At 37.9% G+C, this 27,049-nt stretch overlaps 1 protein-coding gene across 1 annotated transcript in view; it reads right to left on the reverse strand.

The window, feature by feature from the left end:
- Window positions 1-26,642, reverse strand: part of BLTP1 (bridge-like lipid transfer protein family member 1) — a gene marked incomplete at its 5' end in the record, with an annotated part of 79,710 nt that extends 53,068 nt beyond the window's left edge. Inside the window, 21 exons of the mRNA XM_084204997.1 lie at window positions 572-748; window positions 1,011-1,148; window positions 1,744-1,971; window positions 4,322-4,530; window positions 6,565-6,671; window positions 6,829-7,007; window positions 7,971-8,068; window positions 8,478-8,633; window positions 9,398-9,515; window positions 10,366-10,457; window positions 10,746-10,824; window positions 11,622-11,778; window positions 13,297-13,447; window positions 13,834-13,913; window positions 16,196-16,389; window positions 17,105-17,186; window positions 18,273-18,459; window positions 21,578-21,642; window positions 22,278-22,356; window positions 23,746-23,862; window positions 26,546-26,642. Of these exons, the coding sequence (XP_084061123.1) occupies window positions 572-748; window positions 1,011-1,148; window positions 1,744-1,971; window positions 4,322-4,530; window positions 6,565-6,671; window positions 6,829-7,007; window positions 7,971-8,068; window positions 8,478-8,633; window positions 9,398-9,515; window positions 10,366-10,457; window positions 10,746-10,824; window positions 11,622-11,778; window positions 13,297-13,447; window positions 13,834-13,913; window positions 16,196-16,389; window positions 17,105-17,186; window positions 18,273-18,459; window positions 21,578-21,642; window positions 22,278-22,356; window positions 23,746-23,862; window positions 26,546-26,642 (2,790 nt within the window). The remainder of the gene's footprint in view (window positions 1-571; window positions 749-1,010; window positions 1,149-1,743; window positions 1,972-4,321; window positions 4,531-6,564; window positions 6,672-6,828; window positions 7,008-7,970; window positions 8,069-8,477; window positions 8,634-9,397; window positions 9,516-10,365; window positions 10,458-10,745; window positions 10,825-11,621; window positions 11,779-13,296; window positions 13,448-13,833; window positions 13,914-16,195; window positions 16,390-17,104; window positions 17,187-18,272; window positions 18,460-21,577; window positions 21,643-22,277; window positions 22,357-23,745; window positions 23,863-26,545) is intronic.
- Window positions 26,643-27,049: the final 407 nt, after the last annotated feature.

Raw genomic sequence — 27,049 nt, forward strand, 5'->3', positions numbered from 1 at the left:
AGATGTAGAAGTGTCTTAAAAAATTAAAAATCATTAAAGCAAATAGTTACTACTACATAGAATGTATGGACTTTTCTTGTGTCTCAGAATACACTGGCAAAGCAACCCTCCTTTAAAGATCTGGCAGCCCACAGCAGAAATAAATCAGAATGATCTGCCTGTTGTACACTTGTAGTCATTCACCTCGGTGGAAAGACAAATGTAACATAAATGGCAAAATTAAAAGGGGTTAGTGCTAAGACTGACCTAACAAAGTGCAATACTGGGAAAGCAAATTATGTTCCAGTGGGACCAAGGAGCACAATTCATGCAGTGAGCAGCTACTCCTGAGGCCTGTCCATACTACACTCCCACAAATTATCTCATTTGCCTCTTACTTTAAAACATCACTCTGACAATGGCTCATTTGGCATCTCCTGTCCCTTTACAGAAATTATTAGATTTTAAAGCTATAAAGTAAATGTTACTTCAGGCACAGCTCACACGCTTTCCAGAAATCCACACCGCGCCTGTTCTAGAAGGAAGAAGAAGGGCAATACTTCAGTACTTCAGATTGGTTTCTGGATGGTACCTGTGGTGCTGTCACTTTGGCTGTGAGGCTTCCAGCCTGCACATCTATCAGCCAGGCATATTCCAAAGTGTCACTTCCCAGGGGCAGCCCTTCTGCAGAGAACATGGCGTGGGCACGGAGCTGCAGGCCCGACAGGCTGATGTGACCCTCCCGGAGCACCTCGTCCACTGCAGGGCGCTGCAAAGGACAAGGAGGTGAGAGGCAATTCTTGGAAAAGAGGCAACACTAGCTTCATTTCATCCTGTTTATTTTACTGGCAAGATGACAAAAAAAATCTGGACAAAAATAAAGATTTTTACAAAATACGCATCAGATTTTTCTTACATTCACAAGCCTTAATAAAACCTTTGCACAACAAGAAAATTTCTATCAAAAAGGAAATGAATTTTAAAATCAACACAACTTCCACAATACAGCCACACAAACACTGACTGACTACCTGATAATTGTCATTCAGAAACAGATTCACTGGAGACAATACAAGCTGAAGCATTGTTTCTCTAAACCCTTTCTTCATCTCGAAACACAGCCTCTCCAAGAAAGCTGTAGGGCAGTCTGGACCATCTGGACTGCAATGCTGAAATAAAAGATAAACACATCTGTTTCAGAACCTGAAAGTACATAACGTGGTAGAAACTCTACTATCAGCTGCAAACCTGTGAGCAGCAAGTATACCGATTTTCCTCTTGGTGGATACTCAAGAAGAAGATTCTGCAACTTCAAAAACCTTTTGACAACTGCATAAACAGTAATTCAAAAAGATGTGGATGAACCCAATGTTATATCTGGATTTTTTATTCTGGGCCTCCCTCAGAAGTCACGACCATAGAGCAGACTGCACAATTATAAGACAAATTTGCTAATCAGCAGAGAAATTGTAATTGTAATGGTCAATCAAAAATATCACACAAATCAAATTCTGGGAATAACAATCATATCCAAAAATTATCCAGTTCTGCCTCCCAGATAAGCAAAATAAATCCTGTGTGAAAGTTGTTTAGATAGCCACAGTGTCAGCAGAGAGTATCTACACATTTGGGTATGTATGCTTACATTTTGGTAACTACCACAGCAAGTAAATGTTTCAGGCAGTTAAATGTGGTTCCAAACTGTGAAACTAAAAAAAAATAAACTACATGAAGCAAATTCTTTTATTATTATCAAGTACTTACCACTGGCAATCTCCCATGCACTTTGTACAAATTAACAAGCACAGTGATATCCCATGGGCGTAAAGTAAGAGGGTGAACGGGCTTGACTGAAATTTCATTTTCTTTTCTGTCATTTTCCACTCCTACAGCTGTCCAGCCAGAGCTTGAGGATGTTGACAGGGACAAAACGGGGCTTGAAATGACCTCTTCAAAGTCAGTGTACATGTCATCTTCCCCAAAATAATTTTCCTAGGAAAAAGAGTTGTTATCATCACATGGAAAAGAAATGAAAAACATGCAGGCAATGAATTGAAATACAAAACAAATCTTCTGGTTTTAATCCTCCCTAAAATAAGTGGCATAGCTATAACCTACAGCTAAAGGAACATGGATACTTTTATTTTATGAAAACTGGATAGCTTAAATGTGCAAATTTAGGCATTGTGCTTTGCAGAAAATGATGGCAGCTTAGTAGTTCTCCATACTGGTATTTGAGATAACATGCAACACAAGTAACTGAAATATTATAACTGACACTTTTAAACAGATTTTGTGCTTCTAAAGACACATAACAGAGTAAGAACACAAAACACATCCTGCAGGAAGTCACCCTCCTTCAACTTTCTGAATCTTTTTTTCAGCAGGCTTAAAAGCTTCTAAAATATTAGGTCATAAACATTTCTTGCTCGGGTCTAAAAGCCACCTTGTGTCTAAGCAAATCCTCTTCAATTATCTAAGGCCAAAGTAACACTGCCAAATTCTACTGGGAAACAGAGAATCCATCAGGTTTCTGGCAATCTATCACATCTTCTCCCTTAAAAGAAAAGCTAAACTCTCAAGAAGAATTTTCTTGCAGTAATTTTTAATAAGGCAGACCCAGCAGAGGGTGGTAGGTGCTCCAGTAACTCACTCCTGACAACTCCTGCTGTGAATCATTCATTTCCAGACAGTAAACCCTTAGCAGGGTGTGCTACACCAAAAAACTACCCCCCAAGATTAGAAGGCTTAACAAAGCTTCAAGGACAATGTGTGTGCAGGGATCTCTACACCATGTATTAAAAAAAGATCAATGAAAACAAACTGAAAACAACCACAAGTCAGGAAAACAAACAAAGAAAAGCCCTCCCAGAAATCTTTCAAAATATGATCCCAGCACAGCTGGACTAAAAGTTCTAAACAGAGTAACAAAAATGCTAAAAAGAGCAATAAATGCACATTTTCACAAACAAGCTATTAATCTAAAATTTCTCTTTAGAATTAGAATAGAAAAGCTAAATTTCATGTGAGAAATCTGCACCTAAAAATTAAATCATTACACAACCAGGGATCTAATGTAGCACTGTTTCCATTTATCTCCAGAGGCAAAAAGCACTGAAATGGTGCTGCTCTGCTTGAAAAGCCAGAACTCCCCCATGAATCATGGGCTTCAAAAAGAGGGTTCAATAAACAATTCAAACATGGCTTCATTTGCTCTGTACCAGGAGAAATCAAGTCTTCAAGATGCAGCAATGGCCTAATTTTAATCCTATTTATTTTATCGACAACATGAAAAAATAATGAGCATATTTGCAAGTCCTATACTCTACAAAACAGTATTTTCTGCTGTTCCTTGCTAACATGCTATATTTTATAGAAGTTAATGAAAATTACTGTTTCAGTGAGTCCTTATATTGATCACCTGTCTCACACAATCCCTCAACCTCTGCTCCAAAATGCCAGCCTCCAGAAGCATTACCTTAACCTAGATCTGCACAGGTTGAAACAGACGTTCAGAGAAAAACAAACCAGCAAAAACCCACCAAAAATAGAAACCCCAAAACCACACACACACAAAAAAAAAAAAAACAAACAACAAAAACCAACCACAAAAATCAACCAAACTCCAAGCATTTTCCTGTTAAACAGAACTGACACATTCAACTGCCTTGGCAGGGAGGGTAGGGGAGATGGGAAGGAATTAAACTTAGACACCCTAAAAAAATCACTCATGGAAGAGAAGACAGCAAAAAGAACCAAACATTCTAAAGCATAATAGATTAATGTCAAGAAAAGGATGCATAATCCTTCTCAAATATTTATTGAGGAAGGTTTTTAAATTAAGCTTATTCCCCAGTCCCTTCCATGATCCTAACTCCAGAAATGTCATGGAATCTAGCTAAGAAAAACAACACACTGCAGAACTTAAAATGCACCAAAAGCATGGCTTCTGGTATAACTCTGAATAAAAATTGGAGTTTAGATAAGCTCTAGTCACAATCATGGAATATTTTTTTATTTTACTAGTGGAAAATTGAAAGAAGAAATTTTTTGCTCATGTTCAGAACATTCAGTATTTCCTGAAGGAAAAACTATTCTGGTATGTGTGTGTGGGTATGTATATACATATATGTATGTAAGAAGTCTTCTCACAAGCCTGTGACAATAAAATTCATCCCAGCTATACCAGATCACCACAGCAATTCTAAACTAGAGCCTATCAAAAGTTTTCATCCAAATTCACATATCCTTCCGAATTTGAATTTTCCAGTTCAAAACTAATTCTTTCCCTTTCCTACAAGTGGCCACCCATAAATTTTACGAGTCGTGCTCCTCTGCCTACCTTTATGGAGAGAAAGGCTTTAAGCAAGGGTCCATACAGGGTTATCTGGGAATCTGGGGAGAGTTCCAGCTCCACATGGAGCTTATCTGGGGGCAGCTCCGAGGGGTCGAGGGGAAGGCGGCTGGAAGCTGTGGGAGATGAAATCACGCTGTCGCTGGTTTTCTGCGACGGCCTGAGCACAGACAACATGGTTTCCTCCATTTCTGACACTTGGGAGCAAAAGAAGAGTAGAAAATAGACTTTGATTACAACTTAGGCCTCTGTTGGACAAAGTTCAGCCAACAGGAATGTGTATTAAATAGGCAACTTTTAGCACCTAAATTGTATAATTACATTAGCATATCTATGTTACAGATCTAGTTTTTCATCTCTAGTAACTATGGGAAGACAAGAAAATATAGAATATTTTAGTCAATGTTAATTATGCAAGAGAAAAACAATCCCTGAAGTTCTGAAAAAAAAGTATTCAGTGTATTTATCTTGCTTTTGAAGTTAAACAGAGACATGCTTTCATTTCAGCAGAGCAGATTTCCCACAACCACACAGCTACTGCAGGATAAACAAGAGAGAATAAACATGCAAAGTTGTACTAAAAATCTATTCTGAACTAGGAGCTCTGTAGGCCAAAATTTTGTCTCCAACAACTCAATTACTCTAGTCACAAAACAGTTTGGAAATTCAAATCCTATTTCCTACCCCTTCTTTCTAGTTGGAGTTAGGGACAAGAGAGCCCAAAAACTGTCCTCCTTAAGCGAGGAAAGGCAATGACAATGTAATGAGTAACTGGAAGTATTTTGGGGATGTGAATTGATTGCTGGGGAGAAAAGAACTCCATGGAAAAACCATCAAAAATTGATGCTCCAGCTGGAGGAAGATTTCAGTTGCCAGTTTAACGAGAAGAACTGGCACGTACAGAACTGCAGACACCTGCAGCCAGAAACCTCCAAGGCTTGAGCTCCCCATTATTGTCTACAATGCTTGTCCCATCTTATGAGTTATGCATCAGCCAAATGCTGCAGTGAGATGACCACTTTTTATGGAAACTACACCTTTTGTAATGCAACATATTTCTCAGAGTTTGATGGACTGACTCAAAATAAAATAGAGATGTTGCTACTGCAAACAGATTCCATCAGCACCATGGAGTAGGAGTGAGGTGGACGGCTGAATTGATCACTGGAGGAAGCTGCAGATGAATTACCTGTGTACCTACAAACTTGCAAATGCAGGTTTCAATTGCTACAAATACGAGGAAATGTTCTCAGAATGTGAGGAATGCACATTTGACACAAGCTGACAGTCTCACAAGAGCACTTAATGAGCATCTGCAAAATCAATCTCACCTTTTCTGCTTCATCCTCACAAATCAGAATTCTTTTAGATGTGAATTGTCGGAACTCAAACCCTAAAAATGCCATCCAGCATGTCTTCTAACACCTGCTGATTGTGGCCCTTTCAAATTAGCCCTCATTATTCTTCTAACATCTCTCCTCCATCAGATCTGCTTCTAGAATCTCAGGCTGAAAGAGTTTTATGTAACCCCATAACTTCCTGCATACCTCCCTCTGCATTTAAATTAACTTACTTTAATCTCTGTGTTTATAAATTTTTGCTTTGCAAGCACATACTCATAGGATATTTGTTATCTAGAAAGATTTAGACAAATAAGTTAAAGTAATTCTTAGACATTAGAATTTGACTGACGAGTCTAACACTCATTTCTGATAGTTCACTTGGACAGTGAACAATCACAGTTTGATATCCATAAAGGGGAGACAGTATTATTACATCTCATATACAATGAATTTAAACAATTTGAATCATAAGATGAGATCACAACATCCAAAAGTCAAAAAAACTTAGAAAACCTAAGGAACATGATACAGCCAAAAATATTGTACTTCCTATCTAATATCCTGATGTTTAATATACCAAGTGATATTTTATCTTGTGCAACAACCCATTTAAGAGATCCACTTTGTTAAGGACAAGGAGAAGTGAACTGCAGACAGTATCCTCTTTTTCACACAAGGAACTGGGACACATCCTGAAATGTAGCAGCATGGAATCCTGTCAGGTTTTAAATCAATCCCAGTGCATTCTAATGATCAAAACATTCCCCTGAGAAATAAAACAGCAATTCAGTTCCAAGTTCATATCTGCAGATGGAAGAAGTGTGATCCAGAGTCCCAGCAGCTTCCCAAATGAACCAATGCTAACAAGGAAAAGGTAGTGACACTTACAGGATTGCTTTAACTGCTCATCTGCCTTCTGAGGATAAATTGGGTGCCAGGAGTAGTCAATTGTAAACACAACACTTGGGACTGTCCAGCATTCAACCCATCCAGCCCTTTCAAAAGGAAACAGCATCCTTTTATTTCAAGCACAACACTTCTTTTAAATATCTTTAAAGTAACCTCAAAAGTTCATGAATCACAAACAAAATAAAAAAAAAGAAAAGTCAACATAAAGATACAAATATATATAGATATCTCAATAAAACTCACTCTTCTTGAGTAATGTTCCTCCATTTGGGTTTGCCCGTTTTCTGACTGCTTTGACATTCCGCAGACATACAAGACTCAGGACTTATTTTATTGGGCTGACAATCCTTTACCAGCATAAAAAGGGAATATTTGCTAGGATGGCAATCAGGCAGATACAAATGAAGATCAACATCTTCTCCCTAAAAATCAAACATCAGCAACAGGAGAGGTAATTTACATTCACCTTACGCACAATGCTCAAGCTATCTTCATGTTTGCACGTGCTATCATTTATTTTACACAAAGGCATCATCAGACAAGAAATCTGTTTCCCAGCAAGTTTTAATGCAATCCCAAGAGCTCTGCAGGTCTGAATGCTTACAAGTCCAATAACTTGGACACAACCAGAGTAATCTATAAAACACTGGACAGGTTTTAGTGATGCCTGTTCTTCTACTGCAGAAATTGAATACTGCAGAAATTAAATTACTAAAACAAGCTTACTCCGCATCTCAACTAAATCACACTTTAAAAAGAATGAAATCTATAAAACATTGATTTCTTTGCTATCAAATTATACCAAATTAGCAACATGACCATCAACTAGTTTCTTATTTTTAGCAGCAGTAGACAGCTTCTATTTTAAGGAAGACAAAAAGTACAGCAATTCAAAGAATTATCTGCATCTGTGAAAAACACTTTGTGATCATTATTTATGCTACAGAACCTCTTAAAAATCTTGATGATGGCTTTTCAAAATGGTTTGGGGGTAGCCAGTACAGTATTTGATTCTATCTTTGAACACACATTAGATTTTCACATTTCATACATAAAGGGGAACACAATTCCAAGTGATAAAACACATACACAGACACACAATTTAAGTATATATAAGAAACACAGGTACTAAATGTGTATCTTTATGTATGTATGAAGCATATGCATGTTTGTATTTTTCAGAAATATTTTCATTTTTGTGCATATACGTATATATAAATTAAAACAGCCTATGATTAAATGCTTCACACAAGCAAACTGAAACCATTTACCTCTGCGTTACTTAAAAAAAAATTCTAGGAACCAAAAGTGAAAAAGACTATTTGTCTTTCAGGAAAGAGTCTCACACTTACAAGACAAATCTCACATTTACAAGAAACCCTTACCCTTAAGGAGAATCTAGTATTGCATGTGGTTGGAACAAAGTCAGTGAAAGGCAGAGAAAAAACAATGTTGAGGGTTTCTCCACAAGCTGCTAGATAAACTGGGAGGGAAAAGGAAAAAACAAACAAATTTGTCAAAATTACCCCCTATTTTGTTCTTAGACAAAATATCAAACATACAGGTAGAAGTAATTCAAAGATATTAAAGAACTCATGACACAGAATATTACCATTTAACTACACTGTACTTGGAGTCATTAATTACTGTAATCAATTATTCTGAAAGTATTTACTACTTACAGCTTGCTATTTCTAGAAAGACACTGTACTTAGCACAAGGAAATTGCAGGCAAACAATAAAAATAACTAATATCTTGGTGCTTTTCTTTACCCATCAGGTTTGGGGTGTAATTCTAGTACTTTGTCTCTTTATACATTTGTATACACTGTATTTTGTTGATGATTTCTGTTGCATATGCTACTTCTTCCAAATAAAAAAAGTGATCTCACCATTCTCCTGTTGTTTGGTGGAACAGTCAATCCAGTTGTGCTGATTTGCTGCCCAGATCATTTCAAACTGATGGAACATGACTTTGAAGTTCCACATATATGGAACGAATGAAAAAATATCAGGTGCGCTGTCACTGGACCAGTCTTGGATCAGATCTAGACCCACACCAAGTAATAAAAGATGAGTTAGTAGCCATCAGGTGAGTGATTCCTTAGGATTTTGTGTTGGAGAAGCTGATTTTTGCCCTGACCACAGCAGCAGGCTAGACTGGGCACTGTGGCACTACCCAGACAATGGCTCTGGCCTCACTTAGGGGATAACTTCATTAGCATGGCACCATGCCTGCACTAATTAAACCTTCCTCCCAGCAGGGCTAATTAGCCCAGGCAGCACCACAGTGATGGGGCTGTCTTCTTTCCATTACTGCAGCTGGAGCTTCCAGCAACAGTTGGGTGGTGCTGTTCCACCTTGCATTGCCTTCTTCCTCACAGCCAGAAGCCTGAGGAGCAAATTACTTTTCCTCATCATCTGTCAGCCACAGGAACACAATCCAAAGCCCAAGTAGTTGAAAATGAGCCAAGCAAAGAGAGATATCAGAAGAAATCAACATCATGGGTGACAAATTAAGCAAATCAGTAACTGTGATAAGAGTTCTAGTAAGAAATAAATTTAGGATCACTGAACTGCAAATCAAATTTATTTAGACATTAGAAAGTTAAATTATTTGTGCTTCTACTCAAATGTAAGAATACCATGCAGTTGAACATGCTATAGGCATCAGGAACTTTGTCCTCAGAAACAATTTGTTGCCTTAAATACATGAAATCAGAGAACCTCACCTTGCACAACTCAGCAAAATTTGAAAAGAAATCCCCAGTAAAGAATATTTGACATGTAACTTATTTAGCAAAGAGGTTACCTGTAAAGAAGCTCTTCTGAGCAAAGATGAAATGATAGGTTGCTTTATAGACCTCCAGCTCACACTGCCATGTCTGTGGCATGTTCCATATCCGGGGATAGCTGGCATTGATATGGAACTGTGGGCAAGAAATTGAAGCATCAGGATTACCTGAAAAGATGACAATGCTTGACCCTGTCTTCTCAGCAGTTTTCACATATGTACCCTGCTGAATAATTAAAACTGTTTTCCTGCTGGGATGAACAGAAGGTACTTCCAGTTCCTTAATAATTTAATCTCTGTTTCTCCTTCTGTGTTTGAAGGTCAAGTGTTAGTGTATTCATTTATTTGGAAAGGTATACTATGAGTTTCAGATACATCTGCTGCTGTAGATGTACAAAGCAGTTTAAAATGCGAAGTTTTCATCAAAAGCATCACTTTTCACAATACACCAAAAGAAAATCCCCCAGAAGAGATTTTTCAACCACTGATATATTGTTCAAAAACATCACTCAAATAAGATAATTTTAAAAACAATCAGAAGGGTAATCTACACAACTACAATACTGCAGAAGTGAAATATTAGGCAAACAAAAGAGCAATGGAGTATTAAATATGTCTCAAGTAGTTCAAGCACACTTGAGTGCTTTTAAGTACTTGTGCACACACATCCTTTAGCAGAGCTAGTGAGCATAATCATTAATTAAGGCAAAGCCTGTATGAACACATGGCTACATAGTAAATGAGGCAACATTTGTAAAGAGGTAATTTATACACCAAGTTAGTGCTTTTTAAGTCACTGAAGGTTACACACATGCACAATTATGTCAGTATATATAAATTCCTTATATATTAAGGTCCTGCAAAACACATTAAAAAGGCCATTTTCCTGCATTAAGAAACTAAAGACTGCTCCACAGAAATATAAATATGTTTTTTATTAAAATCCTCTAGAGACTGAAGCCTTGTGCTTATTAATGCACACTTACAGCCAGCATTTCTGCTTCCAAGAGAGTCCTGTACTGCATGCTGCTGGTGGCATCCACGTGGAGGAGCTGCCCTTTAATTGTAGGGGAATAGCCTGGCAAACAAAAGTCATCAAATTATCATTCAAACACAAGAGTTAGATCAATATTTAAACAATTTTTACCAGTGATTTCAGCAGTCCACTACCAAGTGATACCCTGAGGGATATTTGCCTTAATATCTTGCAGTGAACTGTACAAGGAAGTATTTTTGTTCCCTTCCTTAGGAATATACATCTCAAGATTACAAAGGAAAAACACTAAAAGACATTGACACACAGAGGAATTAAGATAGCTGTTCAGGAAAAACAGTAGGAAACAAGTCCAGCTTAGCCTTAACTCACCATTTTCACCCACTGTCATGGGAATATTTATTTCCAAATAGGATCCTGCACCAACGTTTACATGTACAGCATTCGTTTCCTGCATTGCAAGAGAGCAAAACAGTCCAAATGTGATTTCTAGGTTTATTTATGTCTTTGGCTGCCATTATCCACACCTGGACTAAAGCACCTGATGATTAATGTCTTTCTTTCCTTCGGAAAAATCACTAATGAACTATCAATACATAGTAATACAAAATAAGGTATCTTTTTTAGGTTTAACAATAATAAAACACCTTTTTTAGGTTTAAAAAATGCTGACTGAAGTCCAGTTAGGGAAACAGCATAAAACACTCTGACCCAAGGCCTGGGAGGACAGACCAATGTACATGTCTAACACTACAATTCTAACCCTTTCAGACCCCCCATAAAAGAACAAAACAGGGGTAACAAGGAAGTGATGCTGTACCCCTTTTAGAAGAGTAGCAACAAGGACAAGAAAAATCCCAACTCCTACACATAGAAGTTTTGTTCCCCCTAGTGTCATCTCTTCATTCAGAAGTATGAGAAGAAATTGAGGGTTTTTTTTTCCATCATGATGACCTTCATCAGAATTTAAGACTGCACAGGTCATGCCCAGATCATGAAGCCCCAAGACTGCAGAAGCTGGCATGGCTTAAGATGGACCTTAAAACAAACTTAAAATAATGCCTCTAATAATACATTTCTCTTTGAAAGGTTTGCTCACAATTATAAAAAAGTAAGATAAAAATCACCCAGCTTTTAAAACCATAGTTCTGTAATAAACACCTGAGACAAGTAAAACTGTGCAAACCAAAAAGCACAGTGCAACCACAGTAGACAAAGTTAATTTCTTGATAAGGTTTCACTATTTACCCTGTTCTTGGTGAAAAGCAAATCAATGGTGGCATCTGCAATGATATTCATTCGCAGCTCAAAAGCAAGGATCTGTCTTGGTTTGCCAGGCTGAGCAATTTCTGAGACTTTCATAACTTGGTAGTCTGGTGGGAAGAAAAACTTCCACAAGCAATCCCTAGTGGAGAAAAAGAAAAAAAAATTAGTTGTTTTTTGTTCTCAGAAGAAATACCTATGTATATTTGTGCATCTATTTGGTTTGTATAACCATCTTCCTCTTAGCTGAGTCTTTAGACAACCAGTGGATGTGATAAGGAAGAATGTTTGCTGAATATCTTCATCATAGGAGCCTTCCAACTCATTGTTGAAATCTCCAAAAGAGTCAATGGCAAGAAGTTAAAATTTATGGCTTTTGTCTGCAAATGAATTCAGAAGGTAAACCATGTTTTTCTTCTTATTTCTAATCCTTGGGTTATAAAACCTGTTACAAAAGCATAGTAGCAAGTCATCTATTTATTCTTCAGTTTGTGCATAAATAATTGATGTAAGCCCAGAAATGAAGACAACACAAAACTTTAGACCTCAGAATGGAAGCCACATTTCTACAGATTTATAGCTGAACGTGCCATGAAATACTTGACAGGAAAGGCAGAGGGCTGAAGCACAGACTGCTTACATAGGTCTCAAGGAGGTGGAATTCCTTCCTGCACCCAGCACCTGGCTGTTGTGCTTAAAAGTTTTCAAACTTTCATGATCTATCCACAGCAAGATGCAAAAGTGTTCCCAGTATCTATCTAGGAACTCTGTGCACTCTGCACTAAACTGCTTTCTACTGAGCCAGTTAAGATTATAAAAAGCATTCCATTATAGGGCAAGCTCTCTTTGGAGTATTAAAAGTATCATTAATGATTCACTGACCTCATATTTCTAGCAAAAGGTTCTAGAAAGCGACATTTTCTCTTAAATGCACTATCATATCTAATGACTACTCTTTGGGCTGCCATCCTCACACTCCTGAGAGACAGGAAATCATAACAGTTTCACAGGAGAATTAGTGAAGGCCAAGTACCAGCTTGTAATTAACAGGGGAAAAGAGGGAAAGCACTGATTATGTCACTTTTGCTTAATAGTCCTTCGCTCTCTAAACAACCCTATTGTCCTCACCAGAAATGCTCATGTACAAAACATCCAGGGCCAAGTGAAGAACAATAGAACTCTAGGCTAATATTTTGTATTAAAATAGCTAGATAATAAATACTTTGGAGATAACATCAAGCAGCTGATTATGCTAAGCAAGGGTAAATTATTCCTCCCTCATTATTTTCATAGCCAGATTTCTGCTTCCCTAAAATTTCCTCGTCAATATGCAGTTTATTCCCATATTAGCTAACAGGAGCTTGATAAATCTAAAGATCACCAAATAACAAGTTAAACCTTTTACTTGATAAACAGTAAAAATACTTTGCTTGCAAAAAGGGAACATAATCTATTAATTTAATAATGAGAGTAATCCTAACTTTGGAAGGCCAACAAGACAAACAACAGGGAATTTACCAATCTTAAACTATTGTGGCAAGACTCTTCTTTCAGACTTGGTCTACCCTAAAACACACAAATTCTGAGCAATGACACAATGGAAACTTGAGACAGCTTTCTCACTAATACTGGATATTAAGATGAGAGCTGTAGATCATACCTCTGCCTATCAGCCCAAGGCCCGTAGTTGAAGTCTGTCCCTTTTCCACACACAATGTCCAAACCCCAGCATGGTGGCAGGTCCTGTAATTTGCTGTCTTCGTTGCTGGCTTCTCCATCATTACTTTCCTCTGTCTCCTCTGGTACAAGGCCTGTATTACATAAAATATTAAACACATTATTAAAGGAAGCTGCTTCAAATTAGCAAGAGAAATGTCTGCTTAAGCACAAGACAATTAAAGTGTCCTCATGTCAGTTTTATTTGAGAGCACTAAAGTATGTAAATATCATGACAATTCAATGCAGACTTCCAGTGGAAGGCCAAGAAATATGACAAAAAATTATCCAAAACTGCCACCTATCCTATACCTGTACACACCACTTGTTCAAGATTCAGGCAGTACTTCAAGGGCAGTCAGAGGAAAAGAACGTTTATGATACTTTTATTAGCTCCAAAACATTGCATTAGCTCTCTTAGTATATAGATTTTTCACCTTTAAAAAAAGAATAAATTATCTTTGTATTTAACAGATTGTACCTGGTTCATCCATATAGTAATAGATGTCAACATCATTGGACTGCATGACAACAAAACCTTCACCCATCAGCCTTGGGGGTCTGCAAGGCAAGAGTGAAAAGATGAAGAGTAAAAATCCACATGGCAAGATTGGTCTTTATCAATTCAAGTAATTTTAAATGCAACATATTAAGCACAATGGATTTGCATAATGATTTGAGAAAAAAAACAAACCCTTGATCATAATGTTGCCATTATTATTATAACTATTATAAAATTAACTTAAAAGTTTAGTTAACTCAAGCATGAAGGTACCAGGTTCTTCTCGACAAAGTTATTTCTCAGGTATTCTAAACCACAAGTAACTACTGAAGTTTTACTTTCAGCATTTCTTTCAGTCAAGAGTTCCTTTCTCCTTGTCCTATATTGTTCTTTCACCTGCTAATTGTTTTCTTACTAAAATAGCCCTCTACACCAAAGGGACAGGACTTTCAGTAATTAGACCATTAGTTAATAAAGAAGAAAAAAGCTGTTCTGCCTCAATAACACTTCCCTCAATATAAAAGGATCTAAGTGATGAAACTAAGAGATGAAACATTTCTCTAACACTATTATATTAGTATATTACAATCCCTTTCCCACGTTAATTTACATATTAATAATTCTGATTTTACTGCAGAAGACACTATTGAAGCTTCTCAGCCACTTTCATAAACTGTCATTTCTTGACAAAAAAAGACAATTCCTATGACTGTGTAAGAGTGTGACCTGTTAGAGCACATAGCCCATATTACCACAGCTCATTTTCAAAGGCAGGAAACCTTGGAAAACATGGAAGACAGCAGATGCAGAGATCACATACTGCCAGAAACTCTTCAAAAGCAACAGAGCAGGAACCTTGAAACTAAGTTTACTTTGAGAGTAACAGCAGCAAAAGATCAAATACTTTAACACAAAGTAGATATTGGCAACAAATTAAAATGAGATTATCATCATCATTTTAAAGTATTACCTAATATCTATCCTGAACCTTAAGCCTGCTGCCTCCAAACTTCTTTTACTTTAAGCTGTTTTCCTTAGTACCATTTTTTTTTCTTTTCTTCAATTTCAGTGGACTTATTCGCAAAGAGGGATAAAGGTGTTGAGATGGATGTTTGGAAACTGACATTTCGTGTTACAAAGTGCAATGTTGATGTTTGTATTCATTTGCCAGTCGGCTACAAATTTCATCAAGCCACTTGGCTGTTTTTTATACATACAGAAATTCCTGCAGCCAGTGTAAGTTAAAACACCCAGCTTAAATTTTAGCCAAAGCAGTGTAAGAGGGCAGGCTCTAAAGACTCAAATATTCTCCATTTCCAGTGAATTGGACAATTTTTTGAATTTGCCCAGTAAATTAGAGCACATTTTGTGCACAGATGCCATCCTTCAGCCATCGGGAGCTACAGGGATTGTAAAAGCATAAAAAGCAAATACTTAGAGGAAGCAGGAGAAAAAGCTAATAGTTTGAGTATCTTAATCCTATTTTATTTTAATCTTGTTTGTTTTCAATATTAGTTGCAGAAATTTCCTTTGTCGTCATGTTGGAAGAGTAAGATTCTGTGCACAGCCACAGAATGTTCTTGGAAAAACATAAAGCCATGTTACAAAAGCAGTATTTGGCTGATAAAAAGCCAATTAAGGTACAAATGATGTACAGTTTATTTTATTACTTCATGCAAGCACTCAGGTTGTGTTTGACTTCCTTCAGTTTGTTCAAGCTGCCTAACCCTGCTTATGCAAAACACACAGAAGTAAAAGGATAAACAATCTGTCTTCAAAAGATAACATGGTTTCCCCTCTACCAAGTATTACACAGCTTTTGCCCAGTTTGGGAGTTTTATTAGTACTTCTTAAACCACGAATCAGCTTTAAAAAGTCAACACCTTAAACCTTGCATTTCAGCTAGAATTCAGTGGTGGCAAGGCCTGGCTACAGCTCCTGTACCTGAGAGAAGGAAAACAGACCTTGGACACAGGATGCCACATCCCTGGAAACATTCAAGGCCTGGCTGGACGGGGTTCTGAGCAATCTAATCTGGTTGAAGGATGTCCCTGCTCACTGCAGAGAGGTTCAACTAGATGGCCTTCAAAGAAATCTTTCCGATAGAGCAGAACGCACACAAAAAATACAAACCTAGAATAACACAGAAAACCAGCGCTTTTCTCCATAAATTAAATTTGTTCAAAGATCCATAATAAAAAACCTTCAGAGTGGTAACAAATGGCAACTGTCTAAACACACTGAGTAAAATAAAGACATTGAAGCACAGCAAACATTCTTTTCTTTGTGTACTTAGAATATATAAGAAAATAATACACATACAAAAGTACCCCAAACTTACTCATCATTTTGAAGACCAACGTATCTTGGACTTGGAACCAGCATGACTCGAACATTTTCCAATTTTCCCTTCACAATGTGCATGAACTGATCGAGGTGGCTTGAAGGTGGTTTGGTGGTGTATGTCAAAAAGGCATCATCAAAGTTAATGCAAAGTGTTTGTGGCTGATAATGATTCCCAAATGCCAAGCGACCCTAAATCAAAAAGCAAACCCAGTAAGTCACTGGTAATCACTGATCTCTTATATTTACATATCTATTTACATTGACCTCTTACATTACACTCAAACTCTTACATTTAAGTATTTATTTGCCTATAAAAAAAGCAGTTGAACCAGCCATGTGCAAATGAAGAACATGGACAAAAGTCCTGGACATAACCTGCGCAGATCATACAAAACCTTGTATGTTAAACTCTGAATTTTTTCTTCTATGAACTCAATAACAGTTTTCCTGATTCTTTTTTGCTGTTGTTCATTTGGGTTTTTTGAGAGGGAGTGTGGTTTTGGGATATAACATCAACTTTTTAACAATGTGTCCAAATATCCCTATTAAAACATGCAGGGAAAAAAAAAAAAAAAAGAAAACAACCCCAAACACCTGCCAAAAAACCAACACACCCCATACTGTACAACACTCACAATTTAATTACTTGGTGATATTCTGGAAATCATTACTAAGTCTAAGGCATGAGTATTTCCCAGAAGTTAGAACATAACTCTGTTTCCACCAGCACCAGCAGGATTTGTGACTGTGTCAGGGGAATGCTGATGATGCAATTTTAACTTTTTAAAAGCATGAAGTAAAAAAAAAAACTTTAAATAGAATGTGTAAAAAAGAGGAATGGCAAGTGTAATATTTTTAAGCAAATACTGATAAATAGTTTCCTTGCAAGGGTCTTTTCACTCACCGTGCTCACATTGACTTTAATGACTGGAATAAGTGACCTCCATGAAGAAGAGGGGTCTTGAGACTCTGTTTTTACTTTAACACTAAATTAAAAAAAAAAAAAAAAAGAAAAAAAGAAAAAGAGGGGGGTATTATTTTGTGTTTTCTGTAGAAGAACCAAGCAAATTTTTCTTCTAGAGGTCTTCAGGACACAGATCTTAGGGAACACCCCTTCCCCAGGAGAGTGCCTCCTGCAAAGCAGATGACTTGCCAGGCTTCCCAAGCCTGGGAGAAGAGCAGGAAGCACTTGGTGCTGACACAGGTAGGAAACAAGCAGGCCTTGTTTAACTCAGAGCAATAGTTTAATACATCTTCCTCAGAGGATCTTGGCCTGCTCTAAATACTCTTGTTGAGGCATGGGGTTTTTCATTTCCCAAGACACATCCTCCTCAAAGGCAGAAATCCTTCCTGCACCTGTCAATAAGGGCTTGAGATAAAAACACAACGAGACTGGCTGGAAGGCAGAGCCCCTGCTCAAACTCAGGACTGCCACAGCATCCTGCAGCTGCCCACTCTGAAATTCAGCAAGTGGCCAGCAGCAGTGGCAGGACTCAAGTCTCATTAGATCCTCTCTGCTCCTGACAGTAAATCAGTCTGGTGAGGTCCTGCCCAGAGAGAGGCTGATCACTGAACATCTGACTGCACTGCACATAAGCCATGTAAAACTCCTGAGAGTTCCACTCCATGTTTTCTGGGACACCCCAAAAAGAGGAATTAACAGAAGACAGTTTGTGTAGCTGTACAGAAGACCATAGAGATCCTCACATTTTGCCTATTCAGTGGCTTAAGCAGCTGTTACTTCTACTGAGCAAAACCATTATTATTCTGCCAGCATAATCCTCTTCAACACATGCTTCCTCTCCACACTGTATTTCAAATAGATTTTTCAGCCTGTCTCTGATCATTAAACAAGAGTGCTTGGTTTGTTTGGCTGTGTTTTTTAATTGTTACTGGTAGGAAATCTGAGGAAAGGGAAAAGATTCAGACTGTCAGGCTTGTCAATGCAATTTCTCTCAGCTGCGCTTCCCTCATTTGGCCTCCAGAGCAGACATTAACAAAACATTCCCCAATTAGTTCAGCACTTTGCAGAACAAAGCATCAACAAAACAGCAAAATTAATAATTATTTACCTTTCAAGATTGGTGTGTGTTCTCTGCCTCCCATTCACTTGTGCTCTCTCATCATCTTTCTTTGCTGGAATTATTGTGGGATCCAAGCCAAAGAGTTCTTGAAGTTGTCCATAAAGCTCAGAGCGGTTGTACACGTGAAATTCAAAGTCATTCACCATTATATACAGTCGAGTTTCTGCCTTTGGATCTAACCAAATAGTAGGAAAAGAGGCTCTAATTCTATCTCAACATTCCCTTGGAATATTTGCAGTTTCTCAAAAATGCACATTTTGCAAAACCAATCCACACAGTACTGAACAGCTGCTGAAGTACATATTAAAAAGCAGTAAAATCTCCACGAAATAATTACAGCTTTCTAAGCAAATCAGTAAAACTTGGCAAATAAGACAGCAACATACAAAATATTAAATCTGAAATGCATTTCACCCCTAGGTCACAGTCCAAAAATAAATCCAGAAACTGCACAAAATGGTAAATGAAGTTTTCCAGTCTCATGTATGAAAACAAACAAACAAATATCTCTCTTCATGCATAGAACAGAAGCCTCAGCAAAAATGTCTGCTTTTTAGCATAGATATCACTGAGAGCAACTCAATCTCAAAACCCAAATGGTTTTCTAGCTCCCTGGTACAGCATGCCTGAAGTGGGAAAAAGCTTTCTTTTACAGAGAAACAGAAAACATTGATATGCAGGACTAAGCAGATCATACTCATTTTGCACAATCAGTCAGCATTCTCACAAATTTAAGATTTCAACTGCTATATCAGCTTGGCTCTCTGATCCTTAAAACCTGTTTTAACATCTGCTGATCATATAGAGAGCTGATTGTGACATACTTTGACATACTTTTGCCTCAGAAAGTATGACCTAATTATGCAGTTAATGTGAGGGAAAAGCTTGCACCACTTCCCCCTAATTACCCAGTTGAAAGAGTGCCCATTACACATTGACTCAAGAGACCTGAGCTGTTCTAAAAACCTCATCTGGTCTTTCTAAGTCAAACAGACTTCAGGCAGCTGAAGAATCAATGGTTATTACAGCAGTCCCCAAGCTGTAACTCCAGGGGTACAAACTGAAGGTAGCATTTCCCACAGACACGAGAAATTCAAACTCAGAGCAAACATTTGCGGTCAGGGTCAAAGGAAGAAATGCAGATGCCCGAGATCCAAGGTTTAGAGACATCTGCTTGATTAAATGCACCCAATTTGATAAAGAACTCATCTGTCCCTCAAAATCACACATCTCTGCAACACTGTCCCAACAACAACCCTTCACACCTAAAGTACCCCATCACACCTAAAGTACCAGAAATTGCCACATAATTATAAAAATATACACACACAGAAAGTAAGTTTCCAGAACCCATTGACATCACAGATTTCTTGAACAGGAGACAGAAAAGTTAATGAGCCAGCTTCAGTTCCTTCCTGTTTTCATAAAAGCACCATCGAATCCATTTGTTGCCAACCTTAACTTCCATCAACAAGAGTCAGGCAAAGAATGACATGGACAAAGACTGGGACACACAATTGCTCACCCAGGAGATCTCAGCAGCATCAAGAACACAAATAAATGTAATATTTCAATTCCTGGATGCAAGCATTAGACTTGATTTACTAAATGAAATCATATGTACTAATTCATTTATTTAAAGGGAATTTAAAGAGACAAGTATCTCTTTTTCCTAACAACAAAAATAATGTCTGACCTCCACACATCAATTTGGTTCGCTAAAACACTTTTGGAAAAGAAACAAAAAGGGGTAAGGAAAAAGAGACAAGCAAATCTGAATGCTGTAATACTAAATTATTCAAAGAAGCATTTATGTAGGTTATGTACAAGCAACTACCAGATTGTTTCACAATGTGAAAATTGGTAATGGGCTGTGGCACCTAACCCCAGTCATTGGGGTGTGCCCTATCCACAACATGAGCCTCCAGCCTTTGTTCCTAAACCACTTCCATTTCCCAAGTATATACAAAACCTCAAGTCCCAGCATGACTTAACACTTAAAGAGCATTTTAGTCACATTACTGTTTTTGTCAGACCTGGACACCTCTAACTTCTGTGGTTACTTGGATTATTTGTCCACTAATCACGTGGCCTTAAATGCCAGCAGGAAATGTAAAAGCCTTGGAATACTGCCAAGCAAAAATGCACCATAGAGGACCAGGCAACCATCTTCACTGCATTAAATTCATTTTTTCCTTCTCTGAGCCACTAGAGAAATGTGTTTTAAGTAGCAGATGAAGACAATCCTATGAAAACCTGTTGGACAGTAACCCGTGGCTGGCAAAATCTAATTAACCCTAAGACTAGGTTCCACTTCTTGAATGACTTTTTCACTGTATAGTGAATTTGAATTGTGCCCTACCACCTCAGAGGGTGAGCAGTGCCCCAGTAAATAGAAATGAGCAGCTCTTCCAAACTCCTATCACTGCCCAGAGTGGTATCTCACATTCACCTGACTGATTCTGCATGCAGTACTGCTGCCACTGCTGAGTCGGTAGTGACACAGCAACAGCTCCATGAGCTCGCTGACAAGTCTGAGAGGCTTCACACCAGCAGGAGCCACTTCCAAAGGCAAGGTGGGAAAAAAAAACCCTCCAAAGTTCAATGACCCTCTCAATTAGTGTACTCAGCTGCAGATAGCTGACATTTCCAGACCTCCCTGAATAAGCAATGGAGCTGCTATGGCTCCAGAAGTCAAGAGAAGCAGGACCCGAGTCTCATCCAACAAAATTCTAATCCTATAAATGATTAAGCACACAGCCCCAGGCTACTTATGCTTTCTCTCTGTGTTTTTTGCAGATAGAATTAATCTCTTGCATCTGTGTTAATCATCCATCTTCAGCCAGGGATAAGGAAGAAAAATGAATTCCCCACTTCTGTAACCACAGATGTCACCAAGACACAGGCTTGTCAAATACTAAAGGACATGCCCTACCATAACACTTCAGCTAAAATCACTGAAACTCAAACTCAAATCACTTGCAGAACATGAGACATCTCTATTCATCATAGTTATCACTTTCAATACAGACACAATTATGCTTGGACTCCAGCTAATGAAGGCTACTATTAAGATTAATGGTTTGTGTCAGGAAGGGTTCATGTCCCCAGTAATGAATCCTGTATTTATTGCATCTATTCTGCAACCAGTGAACAAATCCATACCTTCTGAGGATCAGAGTACTTCAGGTACATATTAACAAAGCAATTGCATGCCTGTGATTGTGCAAAGGAAGTGTGTTTCTGTAGGCTATCTGTAAATTTAAACTTTGAAACCTTTTTGGGAAACCTACCATGCTGCTTCTGCTTCGGGTTGTACATCTTCCACCAGCGAAAAATGATAAATCCATCTTGAATTCTAAATCAAATAAATTGGAATAAAACAGAAGCTGAGAGAGCAACAATCCGACATCCTACAAGCAATTTGTGCAGAGATCTGCAGCTGAGGCAGTCTACAAGTAACATGAAAGCACAAAGCATTACAGCACACGGTGTATTAAACAATTTCTGCTTTAGCTGAAGCTCATATAAAACCCCATATCCATTGCCTCCTCAAGGCTTTCCAATTTTAACAGCAAGAATCAAAACTACAAACTATTTGCTGGCATGCTGTTCACAAAACAAATTATTCTCAATCCCAGTACATGCCAGCTACTTGGCCAATGTGAATCTCCTGGATTTAAGAGCAAGAGCACGAAGGAGTCAAAGACATAAATGAAAACACAGCTCTCCTTCACACTCCAGAGTGGTTTATTTGACAAATATAAGATGGTAAGACAACTACCATCTTATCCAGCACTCACTTCCAAATGGTAAGGCAAAAGCAGTAAATGAGCTCCCAAGTATGTAGGAGTGTTAAATACTAGCACCAAAAGAGACAGTCTAACACTTAAAAATACACTGCTCATTTGGAAAGCTACATTTTGATTTGTGCTACTTAGACCTGTATTTAAAATACTTATTGAGAAGGAGGACTCCCTTGGAAATCTGTACCTGATGGACATGTCCTCTGTGATGAAATAGATTTCACGCACCATGACTTTTCCAGACAGCACAGAAAATGAAAAGGAACCTAATTATAAAAAAAAATTAAAAATGCTTATTACCCTAAAGCTGTTGATTTTGTGAACAGAGAGAATACAGCATTCAATTATCTGAAATGGGTTAACTGGGTATCTTGAGTTCCTTTTCTGAAGGCAAGTCAGAGATTCAGAACACAGAAGACAAAGACAACTAAAGGATGCTGGGTTTGGCACCACCCAACAATACAACCAAGCCCCTGAGGTACATGAGTCACTCAGAAACATCCAGGTGCCATGCAAATCTCAAAAGAATTAGAAAAGCTGTTTTGAACATTTGGACTTTCAGGACATTGTGTGCAAGACCATAATCAGAGGAACAAAGACTCCTGATGGACTGTTTTTAAAAATTTTAAATGGCTGTAAGGATTTTGGTCCAGTTATTATGACAAATTATGTTTGCAGCAAGAAGGATTAATAAGTATGAAAAGACCAGCAGGTAATGCAACAGCCCAGATTTTTCCTAAGGCTTTTCACCTCACTCACAGAAAGTACACCATAACTTAAAATAAAAACCAAAAACAAAAACCCAAAATCAACATTAAACAACTGAAACCAAGCTGTAAATCATTGGATTTAATTAATGTTATGTTCTACTTACTGATGAGGTTCATAAAGAACACCATATATTTGGCCAGCCATATCAATTGTCCTTACTTAATGGCAATTTCACAGAGAAATTTTAATAAGAACCTACAGATCAAGTGTAGCAGCCAGTAAGTACTTCATATATTTTGCTCTTCAAAAAAGTTGGATTTGAACATGGTTTGGAATTCAGTTCTTAGGTTCTTGAGGATATAAGCAACTGAATTGCAAAAGTGTCTGTGGCAGGCCAAGTGTGAGTGGGATTTTTTGGTTTGAAGTTTTCACTACATTTATGAGGTATAGTTGCAGAAAAAGTCCAGAACTGAAGTAATTGCTATTCTGTGAAGCAGACAGAGGAAGGCAGAGGAGCAAGTGAAAGAAAATTATAAGTGTGATCAGTAAGGTTGTGGGCTACAGCCCTCTGTGACTCAGCACCAGATATTTCTGTAAGTGGGTGAGTGCCCAAGTGATTTGTACTGACCTGTTTTATTGAAAAAAGTTTAAAATATTTTAATAAAATGTTAATGGATTTTGATGCAAAATGTTCTAGCCAGTATCAATTGTACATATCATAGTCCCAGTATGGATCAACCTGTGATTACTTGTTCTGACAGCTTATTTAGAAAGCAAGGGCAGTGCTAGAACAGGGACTTAATGCTTGAGTCTCTGCTTTGAATCCACTGAATGTTTTCAAATCACTCTAACGAAGGAACACTGAGTTTACTTCAAGTTTAGAGCAAACTGAGGTATGATAAACAGCACAGACAAAGAGTGGCACTACATGAATCACAACTTACCAATATGGATGTAGCCATGTTTATATAATCTGTTAAGAACCAATGTTAAAATGAGTCCAATGTTCCGGGAATTATAGTAAGTTAGGTAGATAATCCATCCACAGGACAATATTGTTGCTGTTGAAAGATTACAATGAATTAAAGCATTTTTCAAAGTACACTGACCCAGATAAAAACCTTACCTATTAGGACTACAAGTGTTCCTCCTGCTCTCCAAAAAATTTGAAACTGATGGGACACTTTAATGGCTGTTTTCAGAGAGATGGTGTGAGAAGGGTGTGAAGACATAGGGGGAAAAAGGGGAAATGGGAAGTCCAGAAAAATATAGATTCTTCACTGCTCTTCCATTCCCCAATATAAAAAAAAACCCTGTCCTTCCAGAGGACTTGCAGAAGGCACCACATTATTTCATTACATCACTTACCATTCTAAGAAGTTAGATTTTATAGATTGAACTGTAACATACATTGTCCCACATGGACATTTATTTCAGAACACCCTAAAAAACCCCAACACCACCAAAGTCATACTACATACCCTCCCTACTCTTCTCCAAATTGTGAACTGTAACTTAAATTTCTAGTCTTTCATGTGTTATCACAGGAAACATTATCATATACAAAACCATTTCCTATGATGCTGCCTCCTGAGAGAAATGCACCAGCCCTTGGGTTAGCAGAAATACCTCAACAGTTCAAGCATGGAATTTGATAGGGAAAAAAGGAAATAGCAATCCAATGAGAAACAGGTTAAAAAAAAAAAAATAGGTCTGCTAATCCCCAAAGTAATTTTTACTTTAGTTGATTAAGAGCTAGTAACCTATTTCTAATTACAAGGGTTCTCTAAGCTTCCAGAAGGACAAACCCAAAAGGAATGGCACTGCCAAGGAATGGACTAGTTCTAATTCACCTTATTGATAATTACCATTCTGTTTCACCCAAAGCAGAGTAGGGAAAAAACCTGAACTTTGTAACCATTTTTTTTTATTTATGCCAAAAATGGAAAATTTTTATGAAAAATCTAAAGTGCAGAAACACATAGGAGCCTTAACTTTGAAGAAAGCTCAGATAATTACTGAAAAAAAAAATAGTTACAAAACCTATCTGTTCTTCCACTGTTTCTTTACTTTTTTCAGTGGGATACTCCACTGCTTCATAACAATACTTTGTTGAAAGAGAAGGTGAAAATGACTCCCATGACTTTTGTCATTTCCTTACTAGAAAATGGATCCAGTGTGACCAAAATTCACGCAGCTCATACCCTCGGGCAATAAGCTGCTTGACAAGTTAAACAAATCAAATCTGTGTGGGTGATGACACAGGAAGGAGCAGGGAGGGTGGAAGCTACATCCCAGCAAAGAAGCTCCAGCTGGCATTGAGGACAGGCACACTCCAAGGACAGTGCTCACTTCCCCCACTTTCAGGTGAGTAAGCTCCTCCCTGCTGGTCCTCTGTGGGGAGGGAGAAGTGTGGGATGACTCACAGTCTGAGGGTCCATGGAGTTTAATTTGGGGTTAAAGTTCAACTAGGCACTGCTAGATGGCTGCAGTCAAGAAGGTGCCCTCTCAAGGTGAAACATACTGAGAAAAATTGGGAAACCAGTGCACTTTCCAGACTCAAAACTGTAGCCACAAACTGTAGCCTTTTCCTTCACCAAAACCCATAAATTTCATTAATTTCATTATTACATTCTTGATTTTTAAAGCCTCTTCACTGAAACCAAGTTTTGGAAATTACATGTCTGAAGTTTTACTGCATGTGATTTTTAGAAATTATTCCAGAAGTGAGCAATGGCTCTTTGAGGAGCACGTTCATTTCTGGAATTCATCACCTTTTATTGAGACTGGTGGTTAGCTGTTCCAGCACTCAGGAGAGGAAAACACTGATATCTTTTTATGCTCCCTTATAACAGGATGCCATAGGTCAGCAGATAAAAGCAAAGGGGGAAAGGCTGGTTGAAACTGGGTCAGTTAATAAACATCATTTGAAAGTGTTTCTATCCAAACCTCATAACAGGAAGCAAGTCAAAGCTTTTGAAGACAAAATTTTCAGATCTATTTGCATCTGTTCCACATTTTACCATGAGCTACCACCAGTAACTTCCCCTATTTTCATCTTGACTACACTGAGACCTCTATGCTGAATACAAATTTTCTATTTCAACATGCTAAAAGTGAAACAGATAACAAACAGTAAGCACCCTCAAATAATTTACCTATGTCCTTTCTATTTAATTTGGCCTACTGAAAAATTATTCCAGTATGTCAATAGTCAATAGACTTTAACTTGTCAGAAGTGAAAGCGAAAAAATAAAGTTGTTGATCCTGTGTTGCCCCTCACTCCAAGTCCAAGAGTCAAGGCTGGAATGCAGGCATTATCTACCTTTGGAAAAGTCTGAATTCATTGCACACTTTCAGTGTTCTTACACGGACCTGAGTACAACTTCATATTTATTTTGCAGTCCTTGAGCCAGTTGTTTATGGATGAATAAAAATGCCTACAGCAATCTAAGCAATAGCACTAGTGCTTAAAAAAAAAATCAGCATACCTAAATCAGGCAGGTTTACAAATCCAGCTCATAATTGATTAAATGACAGCTTGGCTTAAAGGCTCATTGTGGCACACAATTTAGTCAGGAAGCTGTGTCATTAAACACAATAGCCCTTGGATCACTTTCCAAACTACACCAGATTAAATGGCAGGTAGGCACATATTGGGAGTTACTGTAGCTGACTGTCATGCTAATGCTTTGTTATGGCATCATAGAATAAATTTAACCAAGACAGAAGAGTTAACCTTACCTACTAACAGCCAAACCACGTTGGAGTCATGTTCTGTCAGGAAATCTTCCAGCTGTGTGATACTTGGGACAAAACTGTCATTCTTTCTTTGATCCATTGCTACACTGTTTTTGCACCAGCACCTATAGAACTGAAAGAAAAAGGAAATCATTCCAAAACCAAAATGAGTAACAAGCACAGTACAGTTTGGAAAAAATGGACTATGTACCATCTTAAATCATCTCCATCAGCCTGTTTCACACAAATACACATGTACTTGTTTTATTCCTTCAATAACAACTTCATGATTCTCAGCTACCTTCTCTTCTACTCCAGAGCTCCAGAAACACTTCCACTCATCTCTGCTGGAACAGCTTCCTGGCACAAGACTGCCCCAAACAAACTACATATCAACAAAATACCAAAATATGCTCTCCAAATTTAGTACCCTGGATGCCCTGTACAGCATAGAAAAGCAAATAAATGTCTAAAACTGCTGTGCCACAGCAGTAAGTCAAAGACAAC

This window comes from Fringilla coelebs, assembly GCF_963513975.1.
Source record: "Fringilla coelebs genome assembly, chromosome: 4".
Lineage (NCBI taxonomy): Eukaryota > Metazoa > Chordata > Aves > Passeriformes > Fringillidae > Fringilla > Fringilla coelebs.